We start from the raw sequence: 12,678 nt of genomic DNA on the forward strand, positions 1-12,678 counted from the left end.
TACATTTATACGCATGATATGTAGAGTCCCAAGAGTGACAGAAGAGTTAAGTTACTGAAGATTAAACGTTCAAAGACTAATGAGTGAAGTGAGACGGGGAAAATGTGCTGGCTGTGAAATTTTAGAAATCTGAATGTAAGTAAACTTAAATTATTAAGGTACCTATGTCTACTGATTTCAGTTCAATGAAATGTTGTAGTAGAGTAACGTTCGTGGATGAGCAAAAGCTGTTAAAGTGGTTTTAGATACAGTTAGAGTCTGACTGTTAGACTTTTTAGGAGTCGCATAAGAAAAACACCGTGAAATCTAAGTAATATTATGGCGGGCAGTTATAAGACAACTGTGGTGGTGTTTACATTCATCGTATTTTGGTATCATTGGCGCTACTCAAATCATTAAAACTTGTTGATATCAGTTTCCATAAGTTTTTAACGGTTGCCCTCTTGATAAACTCCTGTTGATTGTGCGCCACCGCCACACGGGCGGACCACCGGAGAATAAGTACCCACTGCGGCTGCTGTCGTAAATATCTGTGGCGCAAGTCGGCGCGACTAGGATCATCCGTGACATACGCGGTAAGCCCCGATAACACTGAGATACTGCCCTGATAGCACTCCCGCCCCGATCTGTTTGGATTTATAAATCCTCTTTGTTGAGATTACCACATGGCTTTAAAGGTAATCCAGCACGCTACTTGCTTTGCTGACTTTCTTAATGCGGATAAAGTTTCCTATCTATTAACTTCAACTCCGGTATGTAGGTACCAGAGTCAGTGCAGCATAATAGTTACAAAATCGTTATTCTTATCAATTAGTGGTAATGCCATTTAGAGTAGACGACCCACTTTTTGAAACAAAGAGTGAGTCAGGCTTGTTGTCATTGTGGAAATATGCACGCTTGTTCATAATAGGGAGCTGATCATTGCACAAAATAATTATGATACAATTCAAATAGGTATTGACCCAAGTAATGTTTTTTTTTACAACAAGAACAATATTTACTTATTTAAGTGTTTAACTTGGTACTTAACTTTTTGATAAATTGTGTAAGTGCTCAGATTACAAATTATGTAACTCATCTAATTATTTAAATACCAATTTCAAACTTTAGTTTAAAATATTATCTTCCTGCTGAGTGCCTAGTCGTTCGTTATGTAGATCGTAAAGATGTTATCGATACCTATCAACTCTTCTATAGGTTGTAAACTGGTTAGTTAAGAAGTTAGGTGCGCCAAGTAATTTGCTGTGCGGCAGTGTGCGAGGCGGCCGGGCCGGGCGGCAGGGCGGCAGGGCAGGCCACCGGGCGTCGGTTCCGGGGTTCAGCGACAACTTGTCTGGCAGGGCCGGCGCCCGGGCCCCGCCACCCGCCCCCTCCCTCCCCCCGCCGCATTATTATAGGCCTGACGCGGCCACCGCGCGCCGCGCCCGTCTCTCCCCGCGGCCGCGCCTGCGCCCGCGCCGCTTCTCAGAAAACGAATCTGGCGATGTGGTGACGCACACATTGACATTTGGCAGTTGATACGACACAGTTTCTTCGACGAGAAAATTTAATTGATGTGCCAATACAGATATTCAAAAGACGGCCGTAATGCTCTGATATGGCCCAGAGTTCATATTTTCTATTTTTTTTTTTCATAACCTAGAACACATAAATTTAGGTGCTACGAAAGATCTCTCCATCAGAATCACTGATTTAAAGAAGTTGTGCTGAGGATAGGTTTCAAGTTTAATTCAACTCAACCAATTCTAGAATTTTTAATACTTATTGTAAAGTGTAGAAGTTCCTAGTTAGTTATTGATTAACTATTGAAGAGAATTCAAGACAAAAATGAAATACCAATCATGGCATACTGTTGTTACTCTACATTTCATATTTTGTTCTGGCATTCTGATAGTTGGGGTTCAACACGGCTAGGACAGATATCATGTCGTTCGTATTCGTAAGAACCCCGAAAGGAGCATGGTCACTCGTCCAGCAGGTTTAGCAGAGAATCGTCTCAACGACTTAGAAAATGTCACCATTAGCAATAAGTGATGTAACCCTCTTAAGCCATGTACTAGTCATAAAATGAATTCTTGGATTATTTTGTTATCAATACTGGTAGCATTGTTTACATAACATTACAAGAGGTTTATATCTTAAGGGCCTTTCCTTTCTTCTTTTATTTAATCGAAATACACGTTTGCGGTGAGTAACGATCAACACAAAGGAATATGTTCTAGGCTCGTGCTTTGGACGCATCACAGCACTCCTACACTGATAATGTATTGGCGTTATACATAAAGATGTGTGCCAATGTAGGTGTGATGTTGTCAGTGTGTGCGTCGGTGTGAGTAGATAATTTATCGAGAAGTGAGCTCCGCTTGCCGCTTGCCGCTACGCAGCAACTGGCCGGTGTGGTGAGGTGGGTCGCACTTTATATGGAGAGTTGTCTAATCCACTGAATAAATTACCATTGGGCCTAGGTTTCTCCTGAATGACTAATGGACATTTAAAGAATTAGCTCAATGCGCATGCCATGGCATACGCTTTCCAATTTCTATCCATGTAAATCGCCTCACATAGCCTGATACTTGTACTCATTTAGTTTACCTAGGACCTTAATTCCAGAATAAATGTTACTATTAGTACGTCGATAAGTCAAGGTATCATATTATTTTTCTGGTTTATACATTTTGTTTTACAGCAAAAGTTTGGACGAAAACATGTTAATAATCAGTACACATAATAAAATGCCAATCAACAAACCACATAAGGCTTTCAATATCTCGACTTATCCTGTCAGGTACCGACATTTGTTAAGTAATAACATGCAGTCGCCTAGTCGGTGCGGTTCAGCGCAATCGCAATAAAAGTGGCGCTACCTGGCGCCTACGCGGGCCGCACTCTCTGATCTAGCGGAGTAATACTCAATAGCCTGAAGGCCAGTCTTTCCTTTATATTCAAATTTTGATGTTGTTAAGTTTATACCAAAGAGTGTAACATAAATAGTGTCTGTTATAATTTGCCAGGGTTATTAATGGGAATCATCATTGAATTTTATATGTGAAACGGAAAGGAATGGAGGAAGGGATGTTCTGGTGAAACTTGAAAAAATCCAAATATATCTATTATTTTAAATTAATTTAGTCACTTATTCAAATCGTAAGTAGAGACAAATAGCATTTATTGGTATAAAATAAACATGAAAAGGTAACAGTTCTGAAAAAATCTTTTTAAGATCTCTTCAAAGTTTTACGACGCTCTCAATGGACGGGTACGCAGCCCGCAGGTAAAAGTCGCAGGAAGACATGCGCAAGCGATACCGGCGCAGGCGCAGCCAACGCGGCGTCAAACGACACGCTCGGGATCCAATGATCCAACGCTATGCGATTCCGCCATGCCGGTAGAACGCCGGCGCTTTGAAATTGGTCCTTTTTTATTAAGACTAAAGGAATAGAGTTTAGTATGTTTCCCATTACGGGAATAATAAGTAGTAGAAGGTGTTTTAAACCAGAATAAAAATGCGTAAAATACGTGTTTGTTATTAATTGCATTAGAGGATTTCAGAAGAATCCTATTCGGCATAGGACGCGATTAAAAATAAACGTATTCATTTTTGATCTGTTACAAAATACACTTAACAACTTTACCAAGCACAATTGATATAAAATTAACACTATTTACAAACACCACAACTTTTGTAACGATAAAATGTTTTATATTACAGTACTCATGTATTAAATTTGAAATAAAATGAACACAGCCTGCAATTCTTATTAGTCTACCGAACTCTACATTGAAATATAGAGTCCAGATAAGAGATTGGTGGAGGGAGATTTAGGTAAATAAATTTATATTGGTAGCTATTTTAGTAGTCACCTATTGACTGGTTATATAAGAAAAATAAAGGACCTCATAATAATCAAAAGTATAAAAATAAACAGTCGCTACATATTAATATTATATCGCATTAAATTAAGCCCACACGTGTTTGCCTTTTGCGTTGATAACTTAAATTATGCGAATTACAGAACTGTCCTTATGATTAAGGGCAAATAACTATAATGGGCATTCTCGAGTTATTAAGTTCAGAGACTCGAAGCCAGCGAACCGTTGAAGGTCAAATGCTCAAGTTACATTGCCATGCATAATACTATACTTACATGAACGAACATTATTAATCATTGTATTTACCTTCTTTATATGCAATAAATAACATCTGCTTACAACAAAGTTTTGAAGTTTTGGGTAGATATATGCACAAAAAAATCTAACATGGAGTCTTCTTTAGCTTGTTCTTCAACAGCATAATTTCGTAAATGCATAAGTCTCTACAAATCACTTCCATTCTGACATGCTGTCACAAATCCTGACTGTAAACTTACATATCTAAAGAAGAAAACAATGATTTTCACCAAAGAAATCATGGATTCTAGAAACGGTAGTGAGACTCTGTGGGATCAAGCTAGGTATTTGGGTTGACAGTAACAAATACATGATTAACAAGTAACAACAACATTTAACTTGTTGATTCAAGCCGTGTGCGTATAATGACTACTTAATTACAATTTCCAATTTAATTAGGTCTTGTGTATGTGTGCGTATCGCGCCATTTTCCCTTCCAAGCTTCAAGGACCGATGTTAACAGCGGTAATCTTTACATTCCCGTATCACAGTGCATGGACAAGCAGATATAGGTACCTACTTATAAACTTTTAAGATATTATTTGGATATCCTATGAAAATAATTATGAAGTAGGATGGAAGTCATGAAGATATTATTTGCTGTTTTTTATGTGAGAAAAAATTCTACATAGACTTTTTCTGTTTCGGGGAGTGTGCCGGACACCTAAAATCACCGCAGTGCTTAAGCTCTACAAAAAGGGGGCAAGGCGGAAACGCTTCCGTAGACTAACTTCCTACCGTAACTGCATAGGTATAACATTTGATTGAAAACAAGAATGTTTCTTTAAATTTAGATCCTTAAAATTCAATTACCTTGCCAAAAATACACAATCGCTTTCACGATATGAAAAAGATTGTTCAAAATTGTAGACAGATAATTTAGTACGGCTAACTAAAATAATATCTATCGATGGCCAATAGTGTCAATGAAAAGAATGCTCTTTCTTATAATTAGTATCAAGACATTACATAATCAGATATCTATAACAATATGTTCATTCTGTGTAAGTAACGGCAAGCTGCCAAGTAAGCACACCCACGGTCTCACACCCAACATAGAAACTGCGCTCATTCCCTTTAAAAATTACGTTGGTTGGCTGACTTTGAGTGACGTGCAGTTTGCTGACGTTGACCTATGTAGGTACGAAGACGGTAGGTAGGTAAAGTAGTTGCTAAGCACCTACTTGTTTTGTTTAGCAGTCATCCCGATCACTGGAATAGTGACATCTGTGACTAAAAACCGCTCACCGCATAATTCCGCTTCATCATTCTGCCGTCCTTTCGGTAGCTCTCAAGTTTTGAAAAATTTAAGGATAATTGGAAAATATTTCTAGAATAGGTAAGTACATAAGCAATGACCTATGCTTCAAATGATTTTACCAAAAAAAAAAATCAACTTAATTGCACTTCGGTTTTTATAATGATTTTTACCCGCAATCTAATATTTGATATTTACTATTTAGGTAGGTAAAGTACATTTATTACTTAGAAATCAGAATTAAGGGCTGTCCAGCTTAGGTGAGCGTCAAGGTAAACCGGCGTGGCTGCGCAGCGCCACGGAGTCTGGTGCGGCCAGAGCCGCCCCCCCTCCCCCCGCCTTCAGCTGCGCGCCGCTCCCCAAAGCACCTACCTGACATGCTGCCCACGCAAGCGATCGGCCTACGCGCCTTTGCTATGTTCATAAGTGTCTACGCATGATGCATAATAATGAGTAACCTAAGCGTGATTCGAGCGTAAAAGATGCCTAATCAATGTTGACAGGCGTCGTTAGGTTTACCTTATACAATAGTAAAATGATTTTCGTTCTACGAAAGTAAGATGACGAACCAAACTCCATATTGCATTCTTCTTTAAGTCCAAATTTAATATGAGTAGGCCGTATTGTCACAGATTACTAAAGAGTTCTTACTTCGTAATTATTGTGCCCAAGTCACAATTACCTATGTACCTATAATACAATATTGCACAGAAACTTGTTTTTTTTTAACGAAATCAAGCTACCTACCTAACCTTGCTTCTTGTTATCCTACGTAAACACCTATAACACACTGTTTACTTAACATAAAGTAATCACGTTCTATGTAAGCCGGCCTTTCCCGCTATCTAGTCAATATGAACAGATACATCAGTCGGTAACTAAAATAGCAATTAAAGGACTTGGCAAGTTGGTGCGTCTTATCTATACCTTGAGGTCAGGAGGTGTGCATCTCATTATAATAATGAGTTATCGTGCGGATAGTGGATCCGCGATGAAGCAGGCTGGCGGTGGCGCGATGGCGGCTCGCAAGTGAGTCAACACCGCGGTGCCGCGATCGTGATACCGCTCACGTTCGTCGCCACGATCACTACCTTACGGCTTCTTGTCAACCTATAGCCGTTACATATGTATTTGATGTCTTAGAAACCGAACGTCTGACAAAATCTCAACATTGGACCTGTTTCTAACGTTACATAATTTGTAACAAATTCTGAGCAACAACAGTAAAAGATCGAATTATTCCGCACATTTATATCCTACACGCAACAGGAAAACAAAGAGCACAATAACTTTCCTTCATTGAAAATCTAATTATTTTGATGTCATCATTTTTCAAATAAGCATTTGATTATTTGATAAGAAAGTCGCCATAGTTAATTTTGCGTCAACGATTACTTTTCAAAGAAAATATGCATATTCCGTTGGAGTTGTGGATACTTTTTATTTGGTTTAGTAAGTGCTGAGAGTTAACAATAATTTGTAGTTTTATCTCAATTTCATTTCATATTATTATTGCGTGTATTTGATGCAGGTGCAGTCAAGGCGATGGGTCAGACCCATTTGAAATTTTCTCAAAACCCAGCTCCAGATGGGCACAGGTTGTATTACATTAAACATTCCTATTTAATTAAAACGATTAGAGAATACAGATCAATTTCGTCTGTCAGGTCATAAGGTTAACATTGTGAATTTAATGTTACCGGTGTGGTTGTCACTGGGTGGTGATAAGAAATTAATGACGTTAACTTACAAAGTCATGCAGCATGTATTTTTTAGCTACAAGGCAAATGTACTTATGATCGTCGAAAACTAAAGAATATAGTACCTACCTTGTACCTGTTGTAGAAGTCAAAAATGTGGTCCATTAAAGTTACTTGCTTTAATAAATAACGAGTAGATTTGGATATATGTACTAGTGATATCTAATTACTGACGGTTCGAATCCATATGCCAGTAGATAATGTCATCACAATAGTAATGGAACATTGTCTCATCTCGCAGGTGCGGTGTTTGTCCTACGTACTTCCAGAAGATATGCGCATTTGACATGCTGTCGAACTCCACGTTTATATTTGACAACCACTGTGTAATGGATCTGTACAACTGCATAGAAGGATCAGGTTCGTTTTCTACATGTATAACTAGATCAGCAACCAGTCGGTTACAGCAGCGAAAAGTACCTTACCATCATTTTTTAAAACAAGGCCACAATTACTTTTTTCTTACTCTGCTTCTGAAATCTTTACCAATAAGAATGATGTTTATATCGACTAAAAACGCCTACCGCTCTAAGCCGCGTAACTGTCTCGTTTTAAAATATGTCCCGATATCCGTTTATCAATTTGAATCAACTTCCTTTCTCAAACAATTGACCTGTCTTATTTTACAAAGAATTTACGTCTTCCAGCATTCGTTCCTATGCGGTATGATAAGTGCCTCTTCTTTGGTAATTTCGGCTACGTTCACGGATACAAGTATGAAGACATGGACTACGGAGAGGACCACGTTGTAGTCAAGCATTCACAAAAGAACCCAGACTTCATCAGATAACTATGTTTATTGAAAATATAAAACAAATCCTAGTTCCGTTTTGAAAGTCTACAACTTATTTAAGCATTTTTAAAAATAAACAAAATTATCTATTTCGATTTAGATTTACAAAGGCTTGATAAGAAACAAGTATTCTGACATTTACATATTTCAGGGTTCACTATCACAATACTTTCACAATGGCGTAAAAGTTTTCTTAATCAATTAATCCACTTCTATGAAAATCGCTGCTTAATCGAGAATAAGGGTTGTCGTCACGTCTCCAGCAAGTTGTACCGATATGCGATAGGTAAACCCAGAGGATAGGATATAATTCTCATTCAGAATCGAAAACGAAAGAACTTCAGATTTTTGTAAAAATTTGGTTTTAAATGAGAGCCCCCAAACATAAAGAGATAATATTGATTTCATGACAATTTTTCGAAGTAGTCACTTCGAAAAAAGTTATGGAAATCAAGTCACGTCGAATAATTTAAGGCATAGAATTGTAGAAAATACTCTTCCTTATCCCGTTTTATAGTAGGTACAAAGTCTGTAGATGTGTGTCAACCTAAGTATGGGACGGTGGCTATGGGCTATGTGACAGCCATGTGGCCGAGCCTCTTGTAGTCTATTTTGTCGAGCTGCACGAGCGGCCGGAGCTGGTCGGCGAAGGCGCGCATGTCCTCGGCAATGGCGTCCTGGCCTTGCGGGGCTAGAACCTGAAAGAATACAATATTGAAGATTAAATTATAGTGTTACCAGCGAAAATATTCTAGACCAAGGTTTCGTATAATAGACAGTCATTCAATTATTCCTTAATTTTATTTGTGAAGCTCATAGATACGAGATATGACAAATATGACATGGTCCAGGTGATCACATTTCATATTAATCAGAATGATCTCATTTAAGTATAAGAGCGATGAAAAACTGATACTAACAGATAACTCAACCAGATAACTCTGAGATATAGGTTCCGGGGGCATTGACCCTTGAGATATCTTAAACACCTTCGCCACTGTTATCTTCATGCGGCCTTTTCTGAACATGTAACCTGAAAAGAAAATAGATAATTCAATTCATGCAACTAATATTCACTTTCTGGTGTTATTATCACTTTAAACGAAATTTGAGGAACTCTTTAGGTGTTCATTTCAACTAACTTATGAACTTCTATGACCATAAATATCTAATACCTAATTTTTGGAGTTGAAATTTTTGGTTGTGACCAATGTAAAAGCAATCTAAATTAATGTGTGTCTTTGTTAAGTTACTAGTTGCTAAACAAGCAACAAACCAGACACAAGTATTCTTTAACTGTATTTGTGTAGTAACATTGTGAGGATGATTCAAAATTAAAAGATGGAAAGGTGACACCTTTTATGTATAGTTTAGCAGGTTCAAAAATTGAAACAAAAATTACCTTTAACACTATATTCAAATTCAATTCTACAGCCAAGTTCATTGAGGAAATCTATGAGCATGCCACTGCAAGCTATATCCAAACTAGACCTCACTACAGTGGGTCTGTTCTTGTCACCCAGGTCTGGTTGACCTATGTACCGGAGTTGGTATGGCATATCACGGCAGTCCAAGGCTTTCCTTACTCGCAGCATTAACGGAGCAGCCTGAAATAATGTTTAAAATTACAAACAATAAGTCATAGATTAAGTCTGCATGATACAGACTCAACATTTCCTTTATTTTCATTGTTACATGTGTCTTACCTGTTGATTTGGATCTCGTAAACTAAAGCATACTTCTTGATCATCAAATGTCTCTGGGCCAGCGTCCACATTATCGCACAAACCGCGAAGGCGATGTAGTAGAACTTCTACAGCTGAATCTAGGACTGAACCCTGAAAAGAGCAAATTACAGCTGTGAATTTTAGCTTGTTTATCTAAACATTCTGAAAAGTCATATTTTTTTTATGTACCTGCAATAAGTACTCCTGATTCGGGATTATGTTAGCTTTTAGAGCTTGTGATAAGCTGTCTGTAGCAGTTATAGGGGCTGCATTAGCTGCAGACATTTTTCTGTGTGCCCTAGGTAAACACTTGTAGATCAATTCTATTTAAGAAACTATTAATTTAACACAAATATCATTTCAGCTTTGGAACAAGTCAGAAACCCTTATATTTTCCACCTTGTTTATTTTAGTTATTCGAAACAAACATGTACGTCATGTACGTCATTTTGATTAACAGAAGAAAAATGTCTTTAACACTTCCACAGAAAATAAATAAGGGTGATTTTCAATCTACATACTATAAAATGGTAAATAAATGGATTGACCATTTATTTCAAAACAATTACATACATAATACTAAATATTTTAGGTTCTTTGTTTGAAATTGTTTGTAATTTTTTTTAATCTTTTGAGGCGATAGTTTGTATTGCAGAACGCAATTTGACATTTGGCAAGACAACACCGACGAACGAAACGTCAATTACGTTAATCAAAATATAAACAGCTTCGATTGCTAGAAAATAGTGGTCCATTTCTCGGTTTATTTCGTTTTCCATAAAACTGGTTACTATTACTGATATAAAAATGACAAGGCACGTGAAGATACGTTTGGCATCCGAAAGAGTAAATCATTCCGTATCATCCAACAATGAGTTACCTCGATTTTATACTCCCGGGGAGGTTATAACAGGCATGCAAGATTTCATGCGGTAAAGTTTGTTTATAATTAAAAAAAACTTACGTACTATTACTATATTTTAAATTTTGCCATTTATTTCCTTACAGTGGTCATGGTACTTACGCTGAAGACGACAGTTTAAAAGCTTCAGTGGCTGGAGTTATGCAAAAAGTGAATAAGTTAATTTGTATACGACCACTAAAGAGTCGTTATGTAGGAGAGATTGGTGACGTAGTTGTAGGCCGAGTACTTGAGGTCCAGCAGCGAAGGTGGAAGGTTGAAACTAACTCGCGTTTGGACTCTGTTCTTCAGTTGTCATCTGTAAACCTGCCTGGTGGAGAGCTGGTAAGATAACATACAATTTTTGTATGGTTTACTTGCTGTTTCTCGCGACTTGGCCTGCCTTTTATGATGGATTACTATCACCTTCCTTTAACATTGGATAAAAGCCACCTAGTGTTATTTCAGGCCTACCTAAACCTAAAATCATTCAATAACAAATGTACACAAATATGTAGAGTTGCTATTTGAAAAATGTGCTTTAGAGTATTTTTAACTTTGAATAAAATCATAATATAAAGTAAATAAATGTATGATAACTGTTGTGATGTACTGATAATATAAAACATATCTATTTTTACTTATAGCGGAGAAGATCAGAAGAAGATGAACTAATGATGAGAAAGCATTTACAAGAAGGTGACCTGATCAGTGCAGAAGTACAGAGTGTGTTCTCAGATGGTTCACTATCACTTCACACAAGGAGCTTGAAGTATGGGAAGGTGGGTAAAACACATGTTTGTAAGACTTAAACAAAACATATCTTTCAAAATTAGCCTTCCAGTGTTAACTATGGTTCAAAGACATATTGTTTATTGGCAAAAGGTAGTGTGGGTATACTTGAGTAAGTTGTGTCATATTATTTAATAAGGCTTGTTGTGTTTCACTATGCAAGTCACTTCTATCATGGTTAAATGAAAAATCGAAAACAAATGTTGATTAATTATAACCATATTTTTATGGTTTATTTCAGCTTTCACAGGGAATCCTCATCAAAGTGTTCCCTTCACTGATAAAACGCAGGAAGAATCACTTTCACAACTTGCCGTGTGGCATTTCAGTGATTATCGGAAACAACGGCTACATATGGATCAGTCCGCAGGAGAAAAGCAACATGGTGGAGGGAGAGAAAGATGAAATTGCTAATATTGAGTCACAGGTTAGTTTGATTAAGACTTCATAAAATACTTTTGAGGGAAGTATATATTATTTATATATTTTTACATAATACATAACAACCTGCCTAGGCAGTCTTAAGACCTGAGACATGTCATACCAGTCAACCACAACATGTTTCGGAAATGACAGAAGTAGGTGCATATATATAAAAATAACAGGAATACTATTATGAAATATATAACTTATAAATAAATGTCCACAAAGAAGTGCTTCTGACTTCTGTGAACAGGCATTTTAGCTTTTTCTTCAAACCACAACAGATCTTCTAACCTTATATTCTTTATTTTTGTTGTTAAAGAAACAGATGACTTAGATATATGATATATAGTCAACTATTGTAAGTATTTATATCAAATCCACCGATCACTGTAGAATGACATTAATCTCTGTCACCTTGACTTTAGGAGTCAAGTAGAATTGATGTATTTACTAGGTTCAGGAAAAATGTTCTAATATACCAATTTTGTCTAAACAGACTGTCAACAGATCTGAAAGAGAAACAATGGGTAGAGTGAAGAACTGTATAGCAGCACTAGTAGCCTCAAAGATGATGTTGGACGACACCAGCATCATGTTCGCGTACGAAGAGAGCCTGAAATATGAAGACGTCAAGGACTTGCTCGACACGGAGGCTATGCTCGACGTCGCCTTCCTCACGCAACACAGAATAAACTATGTTGATGAAGATTAACAGGTGCTGGTTTTATTGTTCTCTGTTTTATTTACTGTACAATGTCTTTTAGGAGTCTGCTAAAAGACATTGTATTGTTGATGTAATGCTTGTCTACTTTTGTGAAACACAGACAGCAATTTCTTATTCTGAATTCGATTGA

General features: G+C 37.2%; 3 protein-coding genes across 3 annotated transcripts; 2 read left to right on the plus strand and 1 right to left on the minus strand.

Annotated features, from left to right (window-relative positions):
• The first annotated feature begins 1,598 nt into the window (after nucleotides 1-1,598).
• On the plus strand, nucleotides 1,599-8,033 carry LOC113492524. Its single transcript, XM_026870004.1, has 4 exons — nucleotides 1,599-6,877; nucleotides 6,957-7,023; nucleotides 7,427-7,545; nucleotides 7,833-8,033. The coding sequence occupies exons 1-4, from the start codon at nucleotides 6,835-6,837 to the stop codon at nucleotides 7,973-7,975; spliced, it is 372 nt and encodes a 123-aa protein (XP_026725805.1). The 5' UTR covers nucleotides 1,599-6,834; the 3' UTR covers nucleotides 7,976-8,033.
• Nucleotides 8,034-8,323: 290 nt separating this feature from the next.
• LOC113492523 (mediator of RNA polymerase II transcription subunit 18) lies at nucleotides 8,324-10,153 on the minus strand. Its single transcript, XM_026870003.1, has 5 exons — nucleotides 9,895-10,153; nucleotides 9,685-9,816; nucleotides 9,381-9,585; nucleotides 8,899-9,011; nucleotides 8,324-8,676 (listed from the first exon to the last, which is right to left on the minus strand). Exons 1-5 carry the CDS (start codon nucleotides 9,988-9,990, stop codon nucleotides 8,551-8,553), a joined length of 672 nt encoding a protein of 223 aa, XP_026725804.1. The 5' UTR covers nucleotides 9,991-10,153; the 3' UTR covers nucleotides 8,324-8,550.
• Nucleotides 10,154-10,374: 221 nt separating this feature from the next.
• On the plus strand, nucleotides 10,375-12,538 carry LOC113492526 (exosome complex component RRP4). Its single transcript, XM_026870008.1, has 5 exons — nucleotides 10,375-10,637; nucleotides 10,714-10,951; nucleotides 11,254-11,388; nucleotides 11,640-11,825; nucleotides 12,321-12,538. The coding sequence occupies exons 1-5, from the start codon at nucleotides 10,513-10,515 to the stop codon at nucleotides 12,534-12,536; spliced, it is 900 nt and encodes a 299-aa protein (XP_026725809.1). The 5' UTR covers nucleotides 10,375-10,512; the 3' UTR covers nucleotides 12,537-12,538.
• The last annotated feature ends 140 nt before the right edge of the window (nucleotides 12,539-12,678 follow it).

This window comes from Trichoplusia ni, chromosome 4 (genome assembly GCF_003590095.1).
Source record: "Trichoplusia ni isolate ovarian cell line Hi5 chromosome 4, tn1, whole genome shotgun sequence".
Lineage (NCBI taxonomy): Eukaryota > Metazoa > Arthropoda > Insecta > Lepidoptera > Noctuidae > Trichoplusia > Trichoplusia ni.

Excerpts from the sequence above, each read along its gene's own strand:
- LOC113492524 (XM_026870004.1), top strand. The coding sequence starts at position 6,835 with ATGCATATTCCGTTGGAGTTGTGGATACTTTTTATTTGGTTTA. Across the intron at positions 6,878-6,956 it reads GATACTTTTTATTTGGTTTA|GTGCAGTCAAGGCGATGGGT; the intron begins GTAAGTGCTGAG and ends TATTTGATGCAG. Across the intron at positions 7,024-7,426 it reads CCAGCTCCAGATGGGCACAG|GTGCGGTGTTTGTCCTACGT; the intron begins GTTGTATTACAT and ends CTCATCTCGCAG.
- LOC113492523 (XM_026870003.1), bottom strand. The coding sequence starts at position 9,990 with ATGTCTGCAGCTAATGCAGCCCCTATAACTGCTACAGACAGCTTATCA. Across the intron at positions 9,817-9,894 it reads ATCAGGAGTACTTATTGCAG|GGTTCAGTCCTAGATTCAGC; the intron begins GTACATAAAAAA and ends TGCTCTTTTCAG. Across the intron at positions 9,586-9,684 it reads TACGAGATCCAAATCAACAG|GCTGCTCCGTTAATGCTGCG; the intron begins GTAAGACACATG and ends ACATTATTTCAG.
- LOC113492526 (XM_026870008.1), top strand. The coding sequence starts at position 10,513 with ATGACAAGGCACGTGAAGATACGTTTGGCATCCGAAAGAGTAAATCAT. Across the intron at positions 10,638-10,713 it reads GGCATGCAAGATTTCATGCG|TGGTCATGGTACTTACGCTG; the intron begins GTAAAGTTTGTT and ends ATTTCCTTACAG. Across the intron at positions 11,389-11,639 it reads GGAGCTTGAAGTATGGGAAG|CTTTCACAGGGAATCCTCAT; the intron begins GTGGGTAAAACA and ends GGTTTATTTCAG.